Source organism: Trichoplusia ni, chromosome 2 (assembly GCF_003590095.1).
Source record: "Trichoplusia ni isolate ovarian cell line Hi5 chromosome 2, tn1, whole genome shotgun sequence".
NCBI classification, from domain to species: domain Eukaryota; kingdom Metazoa; phylum Arthropoda; class Insecta; order Lepidoptera; family Noctuidae; genus Trichoplusia; species Trichoplusia ni.
Genome location: NC_039479.1, coordinates 16,903,384 through 16,930,951, shown reverse-complemented (window position 1 = coordinate 16,930,951; position 27,568 = coordinate 16,903,384). Strand labels below are relative to the sequence as shown.

Genomic DNA, 27,568 nt, shown 5'->3' with positions numbered 1-27,568 from the left:
GAGAAGAGTTAAGAATTGTATAGAGCAGACGAGTGTTCCGATTGTTATCATTATTGTTGTTGTATAAATTTGTAATAGATATGTGATGCAAGGAATTTATTCTAATCAAACAAAACTGAACAATCTTTAAGGTAATTTCTATTGAATGGTCGCAACTAACTTCAACATTTTAGTTTGATGCAAGGAAGAATTTTATTTTTATTTATTTTTGATACTGAAATATTTTTTTTCTCCTCTTTTTCATACCTGTTTAACATTCTTGGCGCGAATGTATTGTTTAAGTGTGGAAATTGTTTTGGATTATGTGTAGTTTATTATGATTGTAATTGTTTATATATAATATCTGTTTGTTTCCCTAATAAAATAAAATAAAAAATAAACTAGGATCAATGATCTTTGTCAAACAATTTAGAAATGTAACGAGAAGTTAGTTCAGACATTTTAAGATTATGTAAGAGTCTGTCATAAAGTCAATTTAATCAAGAGAGTGAAGAGAAATATTTTTGAAAGTGAATTTCCATCTGCCATTTGCCAATTTTTTTTTATTATTTAATTGGGGCTTAAATATAATCTGACTCGTGCATTTCGGGAGCAAGTATTTGACAAGTTTTAAGGAAACGGCCTATTGACTTCTCTGTCTCATTTACAAGTCTGCATAAACGTATGGCCACAAGTCCGGCGAATAACGTCGGTCGGCGTGGGCCGGCAAAATCTTTACAAATGTGGGCCGTTATCGTGCCGGCCGATTGACCGGCGCGCCTCCCGCCCGAACATTTCTCACTCTGAAAAATAACGGATTTATTTAATTTTATGGCCACGCCGCGTGCTGAATGGACGATTGGGCAGCGGTGACGCGAGGGTTGCCCGACTTCATTTGTTCTTTTTTCATGTCTTTCTTGTTTTTATGTTTACTTACGGCTATGGATTCTATGGAATGTAGATTTGTTTTGTTACGCCTAGACGCTGCCGTTTCAATTATATTTAACTTGGTGTTTATACAAGGGCTCAATGAACATACGAGTATACCTTTCGGTTCTATGGTACATTCGAATATTCGTATTTCTGAAATTACAAGCATCTCTTAACTGGACAAAGTAATAATACCAAATGCATAGAATTATCCGATCATTGCAGAAAGACAGAGAACGGATTACGGAATTACATATATTATTAAAAAAAATCTAAAAAAAAAATCTCGTAATTTCTCAAAAATAACTTACTATAAGATGATTACTGAAATAAATCTTCGTGATTGTGGTATATTTGGTTATCCCGTTGGCTGTTTGTCAACTAATTTGTAGATTATAAGTATAATGCCCCCATACTGTTTACATTTCCCATGGTATCAAGCACAACACAAGGGCATGGTACTGATCTCATTATTTAAATCCCCGTACATAATTTTTTGATGTCACGATGGTGGAGATTCGATTCGCACGAATTTTAGGGATGTTAAAACTTTTTATTGTCGTTTATGGCTGTCAGAAGTTATTGTCAGTGGTCCGTGGAGCTTGTTACGGTAGTAATACGTTCGTTTTAAACTTCGAATAGATACTTACGTAAATGCGGTGACAGAAAAAAATATTGTTGTTTTTCTTTTGTTTGGTTTTCTTTTCGGCATGTACTCTTACTGTCTCGTTGTTTATTGTAATTCTTGTTTTATTTCGTAACGTTGAGGAGGTTAGTATTTTACGTTTAAAAAAGTAAGTAGTAATAGTTTAATAAAAGAAGGTTGCTAAAGTGCTATAGATAGGACATCTGTATATCTTCGTAAAAAAGAAATTCAATTTACAATATTTGACTGCACGACGAGCCGAGTGGTTGAGGTTAACACGCCAAAATCCACAGAGCGCGACGTGTCGCGGGTTCGATCCCTGCGTAAGACAAGCAATTCTTTGATACACGAATGCTTGTCCTGTCTGGATGTCTTTGTGCATGAGAATTAATTGTTTGTAGTTTGAAGTTAGAATTGGGTGTTTGTAATCAAGTTTGTAATAAGAATCAAAATTATTCAATGCGGCAGTTGTATAAAAAAAGAAATAAAAATGAACATTTTAATCTCATAAAAAAGAACATTCTAGCTTAAATTAATCATAATATTGGGTGCTAGAGCTATTTAACAATAACACGTCACGGCTACTGATCATGCGCACTAAACGATCAATCACATTTTTTACAAACATTTTAAACTTTATTTAACACTAAATCGAACTGTTTTGTCTCTTTAAGGTTATTTGTAACGACCTTACTTTTTAATTATCCACAGATGTTTTTATGTTTTAAATATAATTAGATATTTGAGTATCGAGATCATGGTGACTGCGGTTTCTATTAATATCTTACGAAACAAACCACTTCACTTCTATGTATTTTTGTCACTAATTCGTAAATTAGGGTTCCGTATACAAAGGGTGAAAACGGACTGAGGCCCCGCTGTCTGCCTATCCGTCCATCCTTCCGTCCGATATCAGGCTGTATGTAAGGAACCATGATAGCTAGATCAAGTAGTTACTTGAAGTTTTAGCCAATGATGAAAAAGAAGATAAAAAAGGAGTTAAAGCAACTGTTTACATACTTACGGTTAAAAAATTGATGGGTAACCAATTTATTTTCCTTAAACCTATTTATACGGAATCCTTAGTTCGCAAATCCGACTCATACTAGACAGGTTTATCGTATTAATTAAGTGAAACGTATTAAGTAACTTTGGAAAGGTAATTTTAAATCCCTCAGCAAGGGGCGCTTAATTGAAATCTTTAAGTTGAGGAGGCGTTATCTAAACAACTAAGTGAGCATTATTCAAATAAGTGATGCGGAGTTGACGCAGCCTGTGTTCTACTTAACTGTTGTCTATTGTATTTAATTATATAGGAACCTACTTAGACATTGTACTTAATAAACTTGTATTAAGTTAAAGATGATTATTGAGGCGCTCGTGGCTAAACTAAAACTGAATTAGATGATTGATAAGAGAGTAAGCTATCCTTGATATAATAAATAAATAAATGCGGACAACATCACATACATTGTTCTGAACCCAAAGTAAGTTGCTAAAGCACTTGTGTTATGGAATTCAGATACAACGAAGGTACCACAAACACCCAGACCCGAGACAATGTAGAAATGTGAATTTTTACATTGACCCGACCAGGGATCGAACCCGGGACCTCAGAGCTAGCGACACCTTGAAACCGGTGCGTACGCCACTCGACCACGGAGGTCGTCAAATATGGTTGAGCCGTGGACCATCTATGTCATAAAGAGTTCCTTAGTGCTGCGGAAGTTACGTCCAATTGTGTGTTGATATTTACACATGTTTTACGGTTGTTTAGGGTAGTCACAAGCTTAAATTCTTATAACTAATCTGACTAAGGGGTATCGTGTTGTCCAGGTTACTGGTTACAGTTTCTAGAGTCGCTGACAACATTTTCGCTGGACAGGCGGGCCAACTCCTTTGAATTTGTTTGATTATATTTATTTTGTTGATATTCCCCTGGTGTATATAGGAATTTTATCCCCAAATCTCTGCTCTACTTCCAGACTGCACATGGACTATTTCGTTATTTTATTCCTAACAAGCATTACATTTACGAAAGATTACAGTAGGTTGTAATGTAGCTACATTTACTCTACAAGGTTTCATGGGCTTCAAATTAAAACAGTATGGAACAACCCCGAAAAACCATTTAAAATGGTAATAATAAAAAGGCGGTGTTTAATGAGCAGTCAGAGTTAATACGATCACGTGATACGGAATCAGTTCGCGTGAGAACCTAAAGCCGTCATTAGCACACTTTGTAAACTGGCGAAAGGTGCTTTCGTTTAATTTATGCAAATACCAGTTTCGTTGTTTTCTTAGCGAAGACTTGAAGAGCCGCTAAGCTACGCATAATGGGGCGAGCTTCTTCTGAACTTCGAAACGAAATTTAAGCTGAATTTGTTTTGGAAGAAATTAGAGGCTTTTCTACGTGTATCGTAATAGAGCAATATACTGTATGCATATGTTTCATTGCGAGACAAAAGCCTAATGAAGGAACAGGTGAAGATTCTTACCCCATAAAGAAGGAAAGGACAAGCAACACCAGTGATAAAATTTCAACTCATGTAGAGCATATTTAGGTTGTCTGGAAATATATGGAAGAGAAACAGAGTCAGTAAGGTTTTCAAAGTTGCATGCCTTGGTACAAATGAATAGTGCTTTGTTTTGGCAAGTCTACAGCAATGTAGCAATAGTTCTAAAACAGGAATATAGTAGTAATTCTTATTAATTAAGTTTATATAGACTAATTAGTCTTGTCGATTATTAGTAACAACAGAGTCCTTAACACAATTAACTGACATTGTTGCAGAAACTGATACATCTAATTAAATCGTGAATTTAATGAATCAATGAATTCATGTTCCTAGTATATGCAATCCGGTTGAAATGTAATACTAATTAGTGACGGGAGAGAACATTATTGAATGTATTATATGTTGTCAGTATTGAAATTTAGACATTCAATATAAATGCCTGAATGGATAATTAGCATTTTTTCATTTTATTAAAATACTTTTTATTTGTATAGCAGTTGGGATTGTGTTTATTAATAAGGGTTATGGATAGTTTTATTAATAATTATTTAGTAGATTATGGGAAGAAGCCTGTGCCCAGCAGTACAAAAGCAGCCTGATGAAAAAAGGTAGCTATGTGAATGTCAGCTTACTACCAAGTCATATACACTCCTTCAAGTGAATTACATAAAGTAATCTTAAACACGTAAAGCTCTCTCAAATGTAACAGAAGACTAATCGTGTTCTTAGTCACCTCTCGTACCAACGTCATCAGTTTAGCGCACAATGGCTAACAATGGTCGGTAACAGCTCACGAGGGCCGACAATAGTCGCGTTTACCCCACAACAACGGCTCAATGGCCAGTCGACGATCCCTTTGTCGAAAAACTCAAGGAAACAACCCGATAAGAGTGATTAATTGGTTTAAGTCGAATTCAATGAAAGCTGCCGGGAACGCCGACGAAACGAATGCCCGTTTTTTCTAAGGATAATCGGACTTAAGGTTATAATTCTGTTTCGGAAGAAATATTAGCCTTTTCACGCGTGGATTGTTGAATCAGTAACAGCTTTGTAATTGAAATTGAAAGCGTAATGTGAGTAAACTGATCGTTGATACATAGGTGTAATTAATAATGTTTCTATTCAATAGAGTATTCAATAGAATTATGTATTCCTGATGCGTATTTCCGTTCTCTACTTTTACGAAAATTAGTGACTCTCATACTATAAATACATTGTGGTAAAAACCTTTATTTGTTACCGTTTTCGGTTAAAGTCTTTTATAGCTCAAACAACCCACACAACTTTAGAAACCTAGCAATTTCATTTTCGAAACTCATAATTAATTCTGTACAACACCAATGAATGAGTAACAATGTATACCAAGCTAAACAATACTCAAAATGAATCACATATAATACGGACAATAAATAAAACAGGTTATGTTTGTATCAAATGAAATAAGAAATTACATGCCATTCATCAAAACCAGGCCGACTATACAGGGGCGTCATTCAAGTCATTTTGAAACTATAGTCTTTGAATGGGCCTCATGAATAGAATAAGATTTGAGCCGTCAATACAAGATTTAACTTTTTGTTCATTCATAAGGGGGCTTTGATAGTAACCCTTTTCGGTCAGGATCGGGCGCTTCCGAGCGAGTGGCTCACAAAACGCCGCTGAAAACGCGTAAAAGCCCGCTTGATTTGTGAGCGTACATGTCTCGAGTTACTCGGCAATAAATTAAATGTGTATAGAAAATGAATGCGTCAATACGTTTCCCCAACCCTGTTCGGGTCGCTCGTAGTGATGTTACCAAGATTTATCGATGAGTTTTGTATCAGACAAGTTTCATATTCTACGACTTGTTAGTTTGACGTTTACAAGATATAATTGACGTATGCATGTAGCTCGTTGTTAGCTTCTAATGATAAATGCGTTTCGTTGTCAGTTAGCGTTAATAACGAGTAAAAGATAACTCTAATTATAATTCTTTGAGTCAATATGTAAAAATATGACCATTAAATTGATAAATTGTAATGAATATGCAAATAGATTTGTATTTTTATCGTTCAAAAGTATTTATAACTCAATTAACGATTTTGTAATTTATAAATGAATTTATATCTCTATTAAATGGGAAAATAGACTGTAAGAAGACTGCCTGAGGCATTAAACCAGCCTTTGTACATATTATGATGTAATAATATATAGATAAAATACCTTACAATAATATTTGCACATAAGTTGATGTTTTCATGCATCCAATAATTTCTAGAGCGCGAACCGGCGGCAAGAGACCGACGGACAAAATGATTTTGATAAGTTTGACTGTTCATAAAAGGAAGATAGAGAATATTTCCTCTAAATTCCCAAAATTTGTTATTTTCGTACATTTTTAATGTGTGAATGATAATATCAAGTGAATTTAGTTAAGTCGGTGCAGCTACAGCAGCTGAATTGTGTAAACAGTGTTATTTTTGTGCTTCATTGAATTCTATCAGTATGTAATTGTTTCCTTATATTGTTTGACTTATATGACGAAAATAAATTAACTAAAAGTTCTTACGTCTATTTCAAATATAGTAATTTTAGTTTTGTTATCAATTAACAGGCATTAGTAGAGTAGAGTAGCGGCTTTGATATATATGCATCAAAGTACATAAGACCTTTTTAAGTTATGTGTACTAAGACTTCAGTAACTGTGAAGAAAAACACCGTGAACCTGGAAACCTGGATTCCGAATACTGGAATCTCAAATCGCCAACCTATTGTGACCCATCGTCGTTATCAATCCACAAACCTTTCCTATATTGGAATAGACCTGTGCCCAGCATTGGGACGTATACAAACTGGCATTATTTAACACTAAGAGGTATAAAACACGAAAACTATCTTACCTCTCTTTCTCCTACTAAAGTTACATATCTTCTAGAATGTATCGATTAAATAGCTTTTACAATATATCGATACATTTAGCATCGCTACACACCCCTTAATTTTTGCGGAACGTGAACTGAATGGATCGCAAATTGACACAGAACGCCTTGCGTTCGTTTTGATTTGTTTGTACGCAATTTAAACGTATTCACGTAAGTGTTAACTTGTATTATGAGTCGCTTGGTATTCTTCATTCATTCTATCTTAACTTAATCAAGTCTTTATAAATTACTTTTTTGACGCAACTGGCCTACCGTTGAATAAAAACTTCTTTGGATGTAAAAAAGACTCATTAGCATTGAATCTTCATGCTGATTCTATTTTTGAATTATCGTTAACTTATGAGATTGAAACGGCAATCATAATTTGCATTTCTATTGCCAATTTTCCTTATATAAACTGTTATTTTCTAATACAGTTTTAATAGTCTGCGTTTCGTTATAAAATCATATGTTTTTTAAATAAGATTGTGATCTTTGAACCCCTATGCCGTTACATATTTAACTTTCAATGTAACACAAAAAAAACCTATTCATATTCGACAAAGACCATCGGAACCACTATAGATCACCTTTTTGCAACGCGACCTAACTATCAAAAGATACCAGTTAAGGGTGAAATTCTAGCTAACCGCTGACAACTACAGGTTTAGACTTCCACTTAATTGAAAAGAAGTACAACATTGTATTAGCATTTTTCCACACAATCACAATGGTACCCTCTTGAAATATAATTAAAAACTATTATGGGTCTCTGTAATAAATCATTCTTTATTGCACCCCTTTTACGTGGACTTAATTGATTCTATGCAGAAGTGCCACCATAAAATGATAACAAGACTGGGGCCTGCAACCACCCCGTAAAGTAAAACTTGTTGAAATGGGATGGCGCATTACAAAATGTAGAGCATTGTCTCTTTCACGCAATTGCAACAGTGTTGATTTATAATGTGGTAGCAGGTACTGGACTAAGTGGAGAATAATGCATTTATAACGTTTTTGTATAATATAGCTCATAGCCGTGCTAAGCGTTAAAACGGTCAAGCTAATACATTTATTTTCTCTATCTTTTAAACGAGATCTCACGTTATATAAGTCTTCGTAATATTTATTATTAACACGTGAGATCGTACGTAGCTATACCGGCTTGATTTGATTGCTAAATGAACGATGTATTGAAATAATGATATGGAGTTTTTAAATGTTCTTCACTTATCTATAGTAGTCATTAAAACGCAATCAAGAGCTCTATTTAAAGCACAACTTTTAATTAATAAAGTAATGACTATAATCTTTCAGTTTGTGCTGTGTAAGCTTTAAAAGAAATTCAACCCTTTCCACCATTTAAAAATAAGTAAGAAGGCAAATAATTTTACAAAGCAGGTTCAATATTTAAGAAGTCCTCATGAAGAAAGATCAAAAGTATGCTAACTTCAACAGTAGGATTTATGAAAAAAATGTTAGAGACTATCATCAACTTTCATTATTTAAACTTTGTACTGTACAAACCACAAAAATGAAGTATTTTTGTTAAGTTAAATTGTATAATAGGTAGATAGATGTATTAATAAGTTATCATTGCGAACCAAACCGCGAGGATGAGGAAAACCGCATTCAATATTACTGTATGCTTATAATTGATACAGTACAATACAAGATTTAAACAAAAATTGTCTAACAATAAGTAAAAATTTACCGCAAACAAAATATTGGTGCATGCATTAGAATTTTTCTTCCTCAAATATCAACTTTGAAATCATATAATATTTAAATTCCTGTTACAAATAGTTTCTGTTTCTTTATTTAACCGCAATGGTAAAATAAAATTCCGAATTCTGTATGAAATTTAAAATTTAATTTCGTTTGTTTTTTAATGAACTTTAAACAGGTTGGAGACATTATTTAAAGACGGAGTGCAGATTAAAAATGTTGTAGTAGGGTTGTGCTATCGCTTCCGATGGGGCTGGCTGGCAGTGTTGCCACAATGCAATGAATGAGATGTCGCCGAGGACTTATCAATGATGAATGGGCCATCCTTCGCGTTGTTTATAATTGCCAGTTACTTCGCTAGAAGAACATGTTTAACCTTAAGGCGATTCACATGAAGTGCATGACGTCGCACTTAAGTCATAGTTTCTATTTCCGTCAAATAATGTTTATTTATATGAGAACGTTTACTCCATATTCTTGTTATTATTATGAATAATTGGCAGTTTTGCGAGACATTTTTAGAATCATCAGAGTCAATGTTGAATTAATGTCCAGAATTATATTGAAAAAGGTACGTAGAGGAAATGTTGAATAAAAAAATGAGCGAGTTGTTAGTTTTATGACTAATAGCGAATGATGAATGAATGATGAATTGTGTCCTAGCTTGCGCAAAATTTAACGTATTTTATATGGCAATGGCAGTAATAATAGTTTCCATTGCAGCCTAGGCGCATCTTTAAGTTAAATGATTGACCAATAATAATTTGATTCAGTATCATTTTTACTTAGGCCTAAATGCGATACCGCGCGAAATCTGCCCACTTACGGAGTTAAGCGTCGTTCTAGATACATAAGGCCGTAACAACCGCGCCGGCTTTGTGCGAAAAGCTCCACAAGTGCGGGGCTTTCGCACGGGAAAAGGAAGGGCATCACACCCCGCCTAGCGCAGGCTGACGGGCGACGGCGTGTGGCGGCTTCCTCCCGCTACGACCCGCGCATTCGCTCCGTGGCGGCCGCGGTGAGCGCACGTCTCGTCCTCACAGCCCCCGTACCGGCACGCGATCGCGACAAAACTTTTCAGTGCGGTGAAAAACATTTTTTTCGAACACGCAAAAATGAACAAAAATTTTCTGTGCTGTGAATTTTACCCTACTGTGTAAAGACTAATCGACCATAAGAGTGTTTTGAAGAGGCTAATTACGAGTTGCTAGGCTAATTGGCTGGGCCGGCGTTTCATGAAGGTGAGCCGACTTTTATTTCCGTTCGGCAATCCCTCTAATTGCGTCAATTAGTGTAATGCGGCGACAGGTTTGAAGAGTCGCTTAATGATCTCTACCACCGGACTCGCACACTTTGGAAAACTATTAAGTCGCTGGAGTGGAGCCACGCAGCGACTATGCTTTTTAAACTAATTACTAATTAGTTTATTGCATAGATTACGATCGCTTTGAGGGATACTTTCCAGTAGCTAATATAATTTAGTAATGATTCTTTATTGCACTTTACCCAACTTTTTTATAGTTGTTAATTTGAGTTAAAGTTTATGAATCATGCCAACAAAATTCAAGTGTTCACTGATTGTTTTAGACAAATATTTTTTGTTATATATTCAGGCTTAAATATTAAATTGAAACTTACTGTTCATTTTAGAATATTTAATAGTACTACATTTAAATTCTCTATTGTCGCCAACAAACTATTATAAAGTGTGACGATTTTTTCATATCAGTCTGTTTAAGTAATCAATGACTAAATCAAGAGCGAAAAAATATAACTATTTCACTGCAACAAAACAAACAAGCAGGCAACAAAACATCAAATAACTGATAAAAAAATACTAAAACAAAGTTACAATATGTCGAATAACCATTTCAAATTTGAAACATGACCCGAAACTTACTACTAACTAAACTCTAGCAGAGTACAAATGAATTAATTTACTTTTATAAAGAAACTATTTGAAGCACGCATTAGTACGTATCTGATAAGGGCTTCGTATTTAACCAACTGACAGTTTCCGGTGAGTTATGCCAATAAAATTGATAACAACTGGAAGTTATCACACAGTTTATTTTAAACTTTTATAAATTGTTTCCCATGGCAATGAGAACAATTAGAATGTTATTTTTTATAAAAACATGTTAGATAGCAGGTATAGTTGTTTTTGTATTGCCTATTTTCAGTTAAACTTATCTTTGTACGAAACTTTTTGAGGAGTAAAAAGTTATTTTTGCAAGGTCACTAAGTAATTACAAGCAAGGAACTAAAAAACTATTTTAAGAGAATACCTGCCTACTTAAAAATCACATTTTATTTATAGGAATTTACTAAATTAATGTAATATTCATTACAACTTTTCTACATGAACTTTTGAGTCACATAAAATTTAAACAACTTAAAAGGGGAGAAATACTGGCTATAAAAAGTTAAATAAATCAAGATCAAATCGGTCATAATTTCAAAAAGAATAAAAACATGAAATAAAACCTCCTTACAAAAGGAACAGCGTTCGAGTTAAGCTCAACATCGTTATCGGGAAAGCTAATTAGTACTAAAATAACATTTATTATCAATCTCCAAGAAAACGGCTTTACTGCTGTACAATATTATATTTCCAACTTTTTATTTCGTTTTAAAAACACAGTTATAGACATGCAACTTTTTATTTAATTGTGTAGGCTTAGAAACTGGTTCTAAGTTATAAAATAAGTTATTCATCAATAAATCAAAAGTAATAGTAACGTTTTAGCTACAATTTATTTTTGGTAGCTAAATAATCGTCAGATTCTTTTGTTTTCACCCCAGTTTACCGTAATAAAACCAAATTCAAACTTTAAAGCTCTCAGTATAAAGTTTACGCATAAAAAAACGTTTCTAAAAAAAGTCCTTGTTACACGAAACACCAAAACCAAGAAAGCATCTTTTTGCTATAAAAAGACGGCGCGGCTGTTGCGCTGAGCGCGACATGGTTGTCCCAAAAGCCAATTAGAATCCCGTATCCGCTTGTTTATTCTCTAATTAGCAAGTAGCTCATTAGAGCTACATCACTAGACCAGCTAGTGTAGCAATGCTTCATTCGTTTTAATTATAAACACTGCCTCCTTGTGTTCTTATAATTACCGTGCACAATTAATGGACAACATTTTATTGCTTATCTTACGCATAATGAATGTTTATACAAAATGGATTAACGACGCTCTACTCGTTTATCGATGTTTTATTATTTTTTGTTCTTGAAGTTGCGATTATTTTTATAGGATGAGGATTAATTTGAGTAATTAAGGATATAATTTTTCTATTTATTACATACTTAAAAAAAGAATTAAATCTTTATTGGCTTTTGTTTACGATTTAGTGGTAGTATTTTTACTGCCGAAATGTAATAAGAGGAGGATTCAATGCGAATGCGGTATATTATAGAAATAATTTATTGAAAAATATGAGTAATGATTTAGAATTAATTAACGGCCGTGAGCTGGTTCCATTATAAAGGTAACATATCTCTATTGTTACGTCAATCAATATTTAATAATTGAGCCGCATAATAAATTAATTTCATTTTAATGTTCAATTAGCTATGTCAAAATTATATTTTAGCACAATGTGCTAGTGCATTTCCATTAATTAATTTGGGCTAATTAATAAACCGGCTTTAATTAGCATGGGTGTTAGGATAAATTAATCAGGCCTGATTGGTCCACCGGATGATCGTGACCGCGAACCTACGAATTTTCATAATATCGTAATATTTTCTCTTCAGGCGGAATTTCTATTAAATGCCTGTACTTTACTACTCCCGTATTAAATTTCTCACTGTACATTGTTAATTTACCTGACAAGTCCATAATGTTAATAACATCTTCTCCTTATAATTGAATTTTTGAATAGTTTCTAATAGAAATGTAACTGGCAACAATAATGTACGGAAGGCACCTTACATTACACGCCTCTCCTTTTTATTCCACTTTAACTACATAATCGCGTTCACGTTAACCCAGCTTTAAATACTAATTAGTCTGCTTACGGCACCCAAAAATATATTAAAAAAGCGAGCGTTCTCGGTCGTAAGTTATTTTTTTATTTGTTTCATTAAAAATAATTAAAGTGACATGTGACCCTCGCTAGGGTTGTCATTAGCGGGTCCTCGGCGCGGGACGCAGGGTCACCGCGCGCACTAATTGGTCTGGCTTGCAGCCTCCTCGCCGTACTACAAATAAATTAGCTAGAGAAACGGATGTTGACGTTGTGCTAGGGTTATCACTTTTTCAAGTGACGGCTTGACTGACAGATGTAGTTTTTATTGAATATCTTACGGATTTGATTGACAGAGCTGCGTAATTTAAATATTGACAAGATATATATTATGACCAATTTCCTGAAGATAAAAATTCTAATCGTTTTGATAAGCACTAACTCATTAACTCTGATAACATTCGAAGGAAAGACAATAAATTTAGACACTAAACGAAAGAAAAGCTGTAACAAGACAGGAATAGTATCTAACAGAAATCTATATTCCAGTCTTTTTTTAAATAAATGTAATGTAACTTCAATACTAATATTTATGGTAAATTAAATAACTAAATTGATTATCGAACCGGAAAACTAATCGTGGAGCGAGGACCACTCAACAAAATACGTTTCGTACCAATAACGTAATTGACAAAAAAGAGTTAAACTGTTTCACTCACCTCACTGGTACAGCTTAATTTGCAAATTCAATTTGTATCCAATAACGTACCTGTCAGTGAGATCTATTGAATTTTGATGATGTTATTTGATTGTAGAAAAAGGAGTGTTTTTGTTTTGATTCAGATTTTTTATACTATTCAATTGAGTAAGTTCAAAACCCTCGCAATTTCTTCCATAATCTTTTGACTATCCAACCTCTTTGCTATAAGTAACATTAAACAACCGAAGAGGTTACATATCTTTTATCTACTAAATATCACGACTCTATCGATATCAAACCTCTTTCCACAAACTCAAATTCAAATTAATTGTGCGCTATGAGTGTGGTAGCCCTGAGCGAAGGTCACCAGTAATTAGGTTGTTGGTGTGGCTTATGTTTTTCAGCAGCGGTGGCGGGCGCTTCCTCTTGTTACTTAGGTATTTAATTAGGGCCGCGACTCTTGTCTCTTCGTTCTCGTGTTGCATTAAGTGTTCCTTACCTTACACGAGTTTACAAGTATCGATCTTTTACTGCAGACTTCACAACATTCCGTGCTCAGTACTGATCATAATGAAAGATGCTTAGCGTCCCACGCGGTGTTTTATTATTGTTAGGGACGGGATTATGGGATAAAGAAAAATCGATAATCTTAGCTAATTAGTAGGAAATGCAAGCACTATGGATAATGTGCTCAACACTAATGTAAGGATAAATTAATGAATCAGTTAATAAAATGATTATTGAATTTGCTATGGAAGACGGTAAATGGGCATGGTAAAAGAGCAATGTTACTCTTTCGGCAAATATAATTAAATGTTTTAAATTAAATATCAGTGTTATGTTGAGCATGAGAATTTTTAAGCCACTACAACAGCGCGGATTGAGTTACAAACATTTATCTGAAAGCATCTTATTCGTCCTTTAAATCTCTTTGTTTGTCATACAATAGCGAATAAAAACATTTTGATAATAAGAGAAAATTCAGACTACTTTTGTCCAATCTATAAAGAAGAGGCGATTCTATACTCAATAAAGTAATAATTATTGGAAACCTGCTTTATATCGAAAAGACCTGTGCCAAGCATATAAATGCAGAAACGATTTTAACGTATGTATACTTTAAATAATAATCTTCGTATTAACATAGTCTCTTTTTACACACGTAGTTAAATGAAAGGAATGGACGTATTAAAAAATATCACACACATTGCCGTCATAATTATATTTTAATTAACGATAGTAATGAGTGTGAAATAGATACTCATTGTGGAAGTGCGACAGCGCGCTACGAGGTATATAGCTTCGTCTCTTTTTAACAACTGCAATATTATTAATTTGATGGGGAAGGGACTTAGTAGGCATTTTTATATGAAGATTACTTTATAATTAACTTATTAAGGTAAGCTTGTTTGATAGCAACTACTTTTTAATAGTCGTACTTTCAAAGAGACGCTATGTTGTAGTCATAATTAATATAAACGCTGATTGCATCAACGAGTATACTAACGTTGTTTACAAAATCTATAAGGAACTTTTTGCATGATTTTATGAAACAGACAATTTTATTTATAATGTTCTGCAAAAAAATAAACGTTGAAAAAAAATATTTACAGTGTAGTGTAGACTTTGAATGCGCGCACGCCGAATCAAAGACGGCAGCGTTATAAAGAGTTGAATTGAGACTTATCTGTGAAGTTACTCTCAATATTGAAATAATCAAATAATATATGCAATTGTTAACGCTTGAATTGAAACTAAATGTATCTGCAAAGTATCTGACAAAGTTTTTTTATTCCTACACTTAAACTATTAATAACTATGGAGACTAATAAAATAAGGACAAATATCCACAGAATTTCTACTATGTAAATACAATTAAAAATAAGTTAGACAACAAAACGTGACTCAAGTCAATAATCTGATAACAAGAGATCTAGTTGAGTGTTGTCCGCTCATTAACACAAATGTTCATACGTTCATAATATGTGTGTATGTAATTAGAAAGTCGTCTTAACACTCTTAACCCCGAGTCCCTCATTAGGACATCGGCTGTGGGCCCGTTACTGATAACCTTAGTGGTGTGACGTATGACGTATGTTGACGTACAACGACTTGCGTACATCGTGTTTGTGGACTCAGATTACATTATTTTTGTGTATGTCGGTCATTAAGCCAATTAACGGCTTAATTATTCGAAATCATTTGATATAATTAATTGTTTTTGTTGATATTGATACTTGATAGCGTTGCGATATTTTTTTTCCTGTATTTCTTAGGCGTGTATTTTATTAATGTGCTGTGAGATTTTATTACTGTTCACTGTAAAATGTGTATGTAATATCTCAGTTATATTAAACAAAACTATTTCATCAGTCTGTGCTTAAACACACTATGATATCTTAATATCGAGCTGTAACAATTGTGGAAACAAGACGGCGTATTACTGAAGCCATAGCGGTCTCTCGCTCGCACACCGCTAGCAATAGTACTCTATACTCCATTCGTTCATAGTAGCGCCTTTGCTCTTCAAGATCAGATTTCATCCATATCCTCTGATCTGACATAACGAGATTAAGTAACATCTAGAAGCGTTCAAACGTCTGTAACCTAGTTTTGTGATCGTATCAACTTCGAAGGGTATGGTTTTCATTCTATTTCTGGAGATGGTTTGATTGAGAATGTCTGTATGTTTTCAGTAGTTAGATATACTAACAGTTCTGTTTTCAAATTGAACCAATAGATTTTGTAAGTTATGGGGATTTTTAGTCTACAAAGCGCAGCAATTTCATACTTTTCTATGTTACATATTTCATAATGCAATACCAGTAATTAAATGTTTACGAATTGGAAAGTTTTGTCATTTCTGTGATGATTTAATTAATCATATGCACGGGATTTCCATTAGTATTCCTTAAATAGGTGCTTGACTCGATTAAGGAAAACTGACATATGGTAAAAGCCAAGTACCTGATGCGTAAAAACACTATCTGACGGACTACCATAACGTTTTATAGTAGAACTGAGTGGAACAGAGATGCCGCTCTACAATGTGTTATATCTGTCTCACTTCTTCAAGTGTCAAACTGTTACTTTAAGTGATGGCAGACTCCTTGCTTGTTTTTCTAGAACACCTTCCCATAAACCTCGAGTTTCCCAACAGACGGCAGCGCACGAGTAAATAATATTTTCTATCGGTCTCGTCGACTCCCTAATTGGCTTGAATGCAAATACTCTGTTATTAGGCAGGTTAATTAAAGAGTTATCGGTCGTAATTAACCCGTTTCGGTACACTACGTGTGCCTATGGTTCGTTCGAAACACTACTAATTAAGAAATTCCTCCTTCATTAGCTCAATTAGATTTATTCACGTCAGAAACTTCATACAATAACATGTGTATATTATATTAACACGCACCGAGGTTGGTACGCTGTTAGTTTTGAAATTAGAAATATTTTGTTTATCTTAATGTTTTTTTTTAAGATTTGTTTTTGTTTTAAGCCAGCGGGTTGGCGTTATAATGAGGCTAAGTAGGTCATTTTAAAGCGAAGTGGAACAATAGTTGTAATACTGAAGTATTATTATTTAACAAAATCAATAAAGTGAATATAAACCGTACTGTTACTGATTGAGTGGAGGTTCGTGGAATCTGTATTTGCATTGTTTTGTTTTGTTTCCATCATTTCACGGGAATTCAATCGGCGGCTTGTATATTTCCTAAAAGCGAAAAACACAATTTCTAACTTTTTCATATTGCGTAGAATAAAATCACGCCTCTTACATTCGATTTTATTTGGAAAAGACAATCAATATTTACCTAGAAAAAGTAATAGGGCCGAAAACTTAAACACGAATCAGTTTTTAGTCGCTCATGCTTGTATTCGTATTTTTAATTTCAGAATTACTAAAATAACATATTTCCGAAAAACAAAAGTACATTCAACCTACCAAACTATATCTACACATGTCTTATTAGTGTCCGTCGTCATTTCCGCCATCATTGAACTTTAAAAGCCCAGTGAATGAAGCTCAGTCTCGATCGGAAGTCGCGACCGTAGGTTATCTACTCACAATGTGCCGCTTGACGTCAATAAACGTCATTATCGTACACACAGTACTGTTACTACTGGCCACTAGTACTTATGAGTAAAAAAGTACAATGTCAAGTACAATATTATTGTAGATTTATCACTGGCCAACACTGGCCACTGATAAAGAAGAAAGAAAGTAGTGGCGAAGATAGCAACATAATGTCAAGTACAGAAAAAAATGTCTTGGTTCGAATTTGGAACCTTTTTATTCGTATGAGAGAATGACGTGTTTAGAGTCAATGAAAAAAAAAATGACTCAAACTTTACGTGTTTGTTGAAAGCTTGAAGTCTGTTTGAGAGCCCGCCAAAAAAAACATATTACTAAAAAAAATATAACACACAGTTAAATTACGTAATATCTTAGACTAGGGAATAAAAAAACAAATTAGTAATTTTATTATTTAATAGAGAGCTGGCTGTATAAAGTTTTATTTAGGGTCGACCTCAAATTTTTGCTAAACATATTATTTGTACAGGTGAATTAATGTGAATTACAAGGGTACTGGATTTATAATCAAAATACTAGATAAAATAAATAATTTGAATAACGTAACAAACTAATAATTCATTAGCAAATTCTTAGTATCTTTGTTATTATTCAAAGGCCAAGGAGGGCTCCAAAAATAATTATGTTTATAATGTTACTTACTGCAAATAAGCAATAAAATTGTTTATGTCTTATTATCTAGTTCTTTCGTACCTACCTATTTAAAAGATAAAACACTTTTTAATTATGAATAAAGTCACTATTTCGATTTGACTGATGGCCTATAAAAAAAAGAGTTTCGTCTAACACAACTATATTTTATCTGTGTCAATCAACAAAAACACTCATATCAGTTGGCGCCAAAAGTTCAATTTTAAGGCCACAATAAAAAAAGTTTAACCTATTCGAATTTCAAAAGATAAATGAATGACTTCATATCTGCTTGAAAAAATGTCACTCGTTCAAAAAAAAATGTTAAGCTTTTAATTTTAAGTTTTAAAAGTTGTAACTTGTAAAAGTCGATTTATACGTAAAATTAATCGGGAAGTCGAGTCTACCAAAATAAGGGTCGCTCGTTTATAGCTCATTTCGATTTTAGTGCTTTTTAAGTATAGTCGAAAGTTTGTAACTGTGGGCTCAGCCGACAGATTTTATGCAAATACTTCCATGATGACATTTACTAGGGTAACAAACTGTGCCCGTGTTTATACTTGATTTTTTCGTGTTAAGGGGAAAAAATGGGCAAAGTGCGAATCGGGTTCGCGCACGAAGGTTCCTTGTCGTTATCAAAATATGATGTTTTTTTTTTGTTTTAAACCTCTTCAAAAAAATGTATTCTATCTTTCTTCATTATAGCGACAACAGAAATGCATCATTTGTAAAAATCTAATCTTTTTAAGTACAACGGTTTTTGAGAAGCATCCTGGTAACAGTCGGATAGACGGATGGACAATGGAGTTTGAGTAGGTAAACCTCTCGTCACATTACAAGGACTATGTTAAGCTATTTGGGTTCTGAACTCTTAATTAATTTCGGTAATAATTGATTGCTCATTTTCCACACATAACTATGACTCGGACATATAACAGGAATAAACAAATATTAGCAAATCGTCAGCTTAGGTTCCATTACGCCCTTTCACGAGCATTCAGGATATATCAACACGAAAGGCTTCAAAGCTGCAGATCGCCAGCGACGAAGACCCCTCGAGAGAATGAAAATCTTTCTGCGTTCGAGTATTTTATGTAACTCGTAGGTTTCATCATTAGCTGGACGAGCAGACGCACTGATGACATAAGTGCTCAATTAGGCCGTTTTGTTTGCTCCGGTAGGACAACTTGGCTTTTACAAATAAATTACGTCAGAAGTGATTAGTGCTTTATCGATATCTTTACTTGTACTGTAGACAATTTAATTGCTATGTAATAGGCGATTTGATAAAAAGTATTAAGTGCGTAGCTTATGCGAGACTCATCATTTTATACTTTATTTACCTCTAAGTCACAATGAAATTAGCACTTGAGCAAAGAACACTTAATAAAAAAATATGTAATGATGTTTTTTTCTCTCCCACTCTCTTACTCATTGTAAGATACGTATAACTCTACATTCTTAAAGAAATAACGCTCTACATTCGATTACATAATCATTGATTGTTATAGCTTTCATTAGTATGACTCACACTTTTAATACTAAGTTAATTTAATTTTTTCAATTGGGAAATGCACAATATTTATTGCGTTACCTCGCTATTGTTCGCAGAGCTATAAACGAGATACAATGAATCGTAATTTTGTAAGTTAGGGGTATCTAAATAAGAGTCGTCAGTGGTTCATAGAAATCGTTCATTTCCTGATGTTGTAGTTCACTTGATTCGTGGAGTAGCAAACATCGGGCGGCGGTAATGAACGAGCGGGAACGCGCACAACGCTACGGCAATTTGAACGTTCAGTGGGCCGGCGCTTTCCAACAGTCCTCGAAATTACTACAGCCCGATACTTAGTGCTTACCGACTACCGTCAGTTGTTTTCATTGCCCACTTGATTAAGGATTACACAGGAAATGATTTGAATAAGCTATTGTTGATTGTGAAAGGTAACGGTCGCCGGCTGGATTTTATTATGTCCGCTCGCTTTGTCCATTACAAAAGTAATAGAAAACAGGATGTCTTCAATTTGTTGTGTTAGTTAATAAAGTATTTCGATAGACTATTGTTGGATTCGAAGACGTATTAATTAATGTTTGAAGTTGCAGAAATGTGATATGCCTTGTGTAAGTTTACCAACGTTACAGCGTTTCTGATTACTGTGTCACACACGAAGATATTTATTACATTCTAGGTACTTAACATGATAATATTATATTACTAAATATAGCATGCTTTTGCACTGTATCATTAACTGTTATTGACTAGGTTGAAAAGAGCTAAAAGACTTAAAGAAGAGCAAATAAACGCCTTAGCATCAGATGTTTGCTGTCAAATATCCGTGTCCAATATCTTTAAAACGTACACACATACAAAACGTCACTTTAAATCTATTACCTAACGCGGTAGAGTTTCAAAGCGTTACAGTATGCAATTTAAACTGGACTAAATCGCCGACGGAGTCAACAACGCGACAGCAACGGCCAACTCGGATCGGCTTTCAATTTTGCGGAATTAATAACAGCACAAATACTGGTGTACTGCTAACTGGAGAGACGGGGCTGGGTGATCATTCATACGCGCACACGACACCTCTGTTCCAATCAAACGACATTTTTGCTGTGTGAATGTAACCTTTTTGTTGTGTTTATTAGTGGCGGATAGTGTTGCTAATAGCGTGTTAGTTAATAGATGAATGCAATGTAATAAGACCTTTTTAAAGCCTGACGTCATAAATACAATACCTTTTGTTTCGTTAATGAATATAAAACGTCCCATTTTAGTTTATATTTATAGTGTATATAAATTAACAATACTGATTAATTATTTCCAGTTATATATCTATTTCAATCTGAAATACGTAGTCGTAATCACTGGGAACGGTGGTTTCTGTGTAATATCCGAGTTCTCTAATACCGACGTTGTTTGTCAACGTTTGGACCATTCGTCAAACATCGTGAGGTGGACTGGGCGCCCAATTAGAACGCTAAGCTGAGCGTGGCTGACTACCGACTACCAACTTGCGTCGACTAAAAGCACCTCTAATTATTATTGATACGAGCTGCACGCTCATTCCCCTGAGTTTCCTCTATATCTCAATTTCTATAGCGATGCTCGTTATTATTATCGATACTGCACCTCTCTACTTTTGTAATACATAATTTATCGAAATATCGATGATTGTTTGCTATTTGCATTATGCGTTTACATCGGTTCTATTGTTATTAGTCATCGTTTGTCGACAATGGGAAACATTCCAATTAGTGATGTCTTTATTGACATACAATAAAATAATACAAGTAATTAATTATAGTTTTATCTATAATTACGTTTTAACTAGGAATTGATTTAAATTATGACATTTATTGAACTTATTTATACGTAGTCTATTCTCGAATAATTATTTAAAGCATTACTGTTATTCAAGTTTCCGAGAAATAGTACGCTCTACAAATGATCCATAAATAAATTCAATTACTACAATAGTTCATGCACTACCAACCTTATTTTAGACATATTTTAACAATAATAAAGTAATTAATAAACCAGATACCAATACAGTTTAAAGGTATAAAAACTTACTGAAGAAATTTTACTCAGTCACGTTATACTGTAAATATTCATTTGAAAGTATTTGAAGTTATCAATGCTTAAGCATAGAACTTACTTTAAAAAAGCTGTCAATATCAATCGACATCTCCTAAAACAAACAGTAAAACCAATACTGTTTCTTTCATATTTTCCCATTTTAGTAAATTCTCGGAAAAACTCCTACGGAACCTTGTTAAATAACATTAATCGGCGGCATTCAATGTTTGAGTATCACAATATATTTTTCGTGGAACACTTGCAACTCGAAATTGAAATAGAAATATTTTTCATTTTAAACTGCATTGTGCTGCACGAGTTTCGGCCGAACCTCCATACGAAGTGGGTTCGAATACTGTGTGTTTGTGTAGAATCGTAACAATTCCATGAATCAATTACAAGCGTTTTAGCGAGGATCAATTGACATCTGCGAAATGGTTTTTATTACGAATACCTACAGCTGAATGCAGGTACCGTACCTATATCCGTCAAATGAAAATATTATTTTTTAAACTTTTTTTTATATCGAACCGTTCGTGAATTCTGCCTATATTGAAAATAGAATACCCGTGTTTTGTTTATTCTTAATAGGTATGAGTTAGCAAAAGGCATGAAAACCGATACAAAAGTAGTCACCAAAACCGTTTTTTTTTTCTCAGAAACATGAATGACGACTTTAGTAAATTGAATTTCCCGGTAAGTATTTACAGAAGGTATTGGTATAGCTGAATGCATTAAGGGCGGAAAAATGTCAAGCGTAAGTGTATTAAAGTTGGGGCTGTTACTGCGTGCCGCGGCTGATGTATAGTGTCGACGGACAAATTGAAAACAGTAGCAAATGTCCCGATCGCGGGCCGCGGACCGCGCTACAATGGTCGCATGCCAAGTACTGCCTTTTTACTGTACTGAGACTAGTATTTTAATTGTTTTGTACAAGTGTATAGGAACTTGTAAACGAAAACCTAGTTGAATTTTATTTGATAGATATGAAATCGCCATGGCAAGATTTAAATTCAGGTATTTGGGTTGTAAGTATAACGATTTTAAAACGTAGATAATGCGTTTATAAAAATTGTAATCACAAAAATACTTTCATCACATTTAAATTGTCGCCACATGTTTGTAATTATTTATAATTTCACAAATGGGTAGAAATTGTACAAAAAAAAATAATCACGAAACAAATAAAATTTACGTACAATGTGGAAGGTGTTTTCTATTAGAATTGTATTCAATATAGAGTTTCGTTCGCGCAGAAAATGGTTGCGGGACGCGTGAGCGGTCTCCGGCTGGTGAACCGCCCCACACAGAATTATATTAGTGGTTCAGAGACCGGAATTAGCTGTGATAAACTGTGCGTTCAAATCTTTAAGTCAACAAATCTCTTTTTGCATGTTGGCATAAGGTTTTGAGATGAAAATATTTTAGAGTTTGTGAGAGTTTTTGGCAATTGCTTACAGAACAGGAATAAATTTGTCTCAAAGGATTATGATTCATTTAATCTTTATGACAATACATGAAACCTTTTAATAAATACGTTTTACTCTTCCTGGAAAACAGCAATGCAAAATTAACAATAAAGCTTTCACTGTGATTTTAAAATATGTTTTAAAAATACTAAATAAACCTTCACAATTCCGTGAATGCATTGAAGCTTAGTTAACTCTGCACTAAATCACAATCAAATCGACGACTAACAAGTTTCCATTTAAAATTGGTCCGTAAAACCGGGTAAAGGAATAAATATAAGGGGTGTTTGTCCCTCGCAAATACTTAGATTATATAAATAAGGCGGCCGGAATAGTTTGACCGATAGTGATCTGTGGGTAGCCCTACAAACCGTCTCCTACAAATTGACTGGGTTTTACGAAGATTTCTTTACTCATGTTATTATGATATGTAAACTTAGATAAGAAGGTTTAATATGCAAAACGCTTGTGTATTCATAAGTGGGACCTTCATTTGGAGATTTGAAGCTGAAGCTTTCTATTTATGAACCTAATAGGCCTTATGAACCATTTATAGTTCAGAAGCTTTCAAAGTTGAGAAATATTAAATTAAGTTACTATTGAACAACGACTGTCTTCAGTCAAGTCAGTCAGTCAAAGTCCTTTTTTTAAATAACCTTTTATATATGTATTGTTTATTAAAATGATTGGCATTTAAAACGTAATAAATACGGCTCATAAATATAGTTATCACGGTTGTAATGTATATTTTGCGGTGTGGTTTGTGTCGAAGCGGTAAGGCGATCGCAGCGAGACGCCTCGTCGCCCACGACTAAACTGGTTCTAGTCTACACTCGCTATTCTATCCTGCTTAGTGATACGTTACAAATTGATCCGATGACACCGACAACCTTTTTCTACAACCTATTAAGTACAACCACCCATCAACTATAATAATCGCTGTTTTTACAAACATTTATACCCGCATCATTAACTTTAAAATAACGAGAAAAACCGTTGATAACTCGAACAGATATTCTTTGCCATTTTCACTGTAATTACTCCAGTGCTTTAATTACTGGAAATGCAATCTATCAGTTTTAATTTTGGAGAGCTACAATAACGTATTAATTTAACCCCTCGGAAAATTCATGTGCATTGCGAAGAAAATAACGTTCCTAAAAACGAAGAGAAGACCGCAGATATTCGGCTAAGAAAATAAGAAATGCAATCTTGTAGTAGGATCAGACAAATAGCGGAATATCTGCAGTGACCAATTCAAATTGTAGGAACTATCGGGGTCCGCGCACGAGCCGGTATGGAATCCAATCAGCGAAACTAGCTCCTCTGATGCCTATCACTAAACTTTCACATTCAAAGATTTGTTTCTCTAGATTAAATCAAAGGCGAATTACAGTAGCGGCGAAAAAGAAATATGGCGAGTCCGGCCCCGCGTGAGGGCGGGGGTGTCCTGCTGAAATTGCTTTTCAATCCCTCGGACTTTGGACTTGTAAAGAAGTTATTACCTTCCAAGGAGATAGCGCCGGGTCCGGCGATACGGATATATGTCTTTTTCATATGTAATATTCCTTTTTCGCGTTTTATTAATGGAAAATGTTTCGTGGGACAGTGCGGCCAGCTCTCGCCTCCGATATTAAAAAAGCGACTGCCGACTTTGTGTGGCTTCTTTTATGAGATTGTCGTAAAGTGGTTTATGTTTCTGGGTGTTTAGCGACACTCGCTTCAATACTTATGTTATCATTTAGCATTACGAACGTATGTTTTTATTTGTCCCTTGTTTCGACATGTGGTCTAATAGTTGAATCACAATCGCTTTAGTCATGCACGTCCGTTGTTCATCAAAATGTAATATTAATTTTCGCACTGCGTTTCATCTACCCTGTAGATATAGTTACCTGTATAGCGCGTTTGATAATGTTGCCTACTCTAATTAAGTCCACTACACCAATGTTTGGAATTAATTAGTGTATTGTTTAATTGGCATCTCTTGTTATCTGTTTGTTTGGTTTATTTATTCATTAGTGGTGTTTGTGACAGCTGCTGGTGAGGTAGACGCCATTACGACAGATTGGATTACCATGTGATTGTGTACTTTTATGTAAATGTTATCTAAACCGTTGTTTGTTATTCACAGTTGTGATGTAAATCTATGCCTATAAATATTATAAGGAAATTTTATGTTTTTCATAATCATTCCTTTTTGACGTTATCTTATTTACCTTTGATTTAATTAATTTAGTTTTCCTAATAGGAAAAACCAGGTTGATTTAATTAAGGTTAAGTTGACAATATTCCTGTATTTAATAAACATTTATAGATAGGTAATTGATTTATCTAATTCATATTTTAAATGTTATTTTTAATCATTTTGGTTGTTCCAAAAAAAGCTTGAAATATTAGTAATAATTGTAAAGATTCAGTTCTAATTCGCGAAAGTATCAAGTTTCGTATAATCGTTCTCAACAGGTGGCTGCTCCAAGGATATCAATTGCTCGCACATTTCTATACATTTTTATATCCTCACTTAATCTTTCTACTCCAATCTCTTAGTCATAAAAGTATAGTATAGTGAATATACACTAAGTACTATGGTATTTTATCCGTGTGTCGTAGGGGTTCTAACAAATATTTACTCGTAACTGACATGCACAAAGAGAACAAGCATTTGCATGAACACAAATGCTTGTGATGCTACGCGAATATCGAACCCGCGACATACCGGAGCGGTATACCACTCGGTTATCCGGGCAGAATTATACTTTTACTGAAATTTATATATTTATAGTATTTATTTTATAAGTGACTTCCAACTTCGAAACAGTTTTTTAACGTCGTATTGAGGATATGAAAAAACAATGGATACTGCAATTTTAATTCACATACACATTAATATACATAAAACCTTTCGAAAAATAACAACTTAAAAAAAGTCCATTCTAAGAACAGTCTAAAGAAAACAATTTACAGTAAACCCAAAATCTATTTCTCTATACTTTATATAAAATTATATAAAACTAGAGTCAGACAAATATAATTTCATTTTTATGAAGTGAGGTATCATAGTAGGGGGCGTCAGTCGCAGGCTCGTAGGACAATGAGTCCCGCAACGCTCGCCTGGATTGATTACACCTGTCCGTCACGATTAATAGAATATTGTGTGTGATTCAAATTGAATTAGCCGCCCATTGTCGAATTACCCATGTATGTTTCTCCGGACTATTGCTTTTGAATATTTAGTAGCCAATTTAGATCGTGTTAGTATTGTGATTTGCGAATGATGTTAATATAGACCATGAATTTTGTATTTTGTATGCCGATTTGAATGATCGTGAAGTATTCATTGATTTCAGTTTGATTCCCTTGTATAGTGTTTGGAATCGTCCATTGCTTGATTTGCTTGTCAGTAGTATCATATCATCTTAACATGGACATTAATGATCAATGATTTGCTTGATATCATCATCATCATCAGCCCATATAGGTCCATTGATGGACATAGGCCTCCCCAATTGTACGATATCGAGATCTATCTTCGGCTGCTCGTATCCAGCCATCTTGGTTGATATATCGAAAAATGAAAATTCATATTTGTCTATAAGTTCTCTTTTGATGCTGGATAACTAAAGTTAATATAGAATTATGCAAGAAAAGGGCGCTGTAGCGACTGAAGTGTAAATAATTATGCTCCCAATTTCCCAAAACAGTATTAAACACTTAATGTTTTTTATATTGGTTATGTAACATATAGTTTTCAATGGTTGACATATTAGGAGGTGGTGTCTTTTTATAATCCATTCCTTCAATAAAGTAATAACAATACAATCTATTACTATTTGTGTACAAACTAATTGAATAACGGTTTGGTGACTCCACGTTATTCCAATAACAGCATACTGGTCAAACTAAAATCTCGTTTCCAATATTTATAATCCTCTACACACTGGTATTCTATGAAAAATGTATTATATTATTTTTCCAAATTGCCTTTCATGTTACACATACCAAACCAAGTTATAGTTATTTACTGTGAACTTCGACAATCATCAATTATTTTCGCTTATACCCGTCTTAGAGGGACGTAGTTAAATAAGTTGGGATATGTCATGGTCATCCAGCATGAAAAATATTCGTGAGAATTTTCAATTTTCATCAGTGACCGGTTTTGTTCCACCATCAATACCCCTCGTGGTTTCCGACCAATTGACCACGACTGTACCGTGCTTAATGTTTACTTAGAATATTAAAAGTACAGACGGGTGCATCAGTGTTTGCCCAGCTGCCTGTCTGTGTGCACGTTTGCGGCATAATAATGCGTATTTAAAACTTTTTCCGTGTAATTTAGGATGGTCCGGAAATTATTTTGTTTGGAATTATTAACGCTTGTTTTGCTATTGTAAACATTGGCGTTTCGTTGAA

At 34.1% G+C, this 27,568-nt stretch overlaps 1 protein-coding gene across 1 annotated transcript in view; it reads left to right on the top strand.

Moving 5' to 3' along the window:
- The first annotated feature begins 9,642 nt into the window (after window positions 1-9,642).
- LOC113508452 (LIM domain only protein 3) overlaps window positions 9,643-27,568 on the top strand; it is a 49,551-nt gene continuing 31,625 nt past the window's right edge. The window contains exon 1 of the mRNA XM_026891518.1: window positions 9,643-9,943. Coding sequence (XP_026747319.1) covers window positions 9,938-9,943 — 6 coding nt within the window. The 5' untranslated portion in view covers window positions 9,643-9,937. The remainder of the gene's footprint in view (window positions 9,944-27,568) is intronic.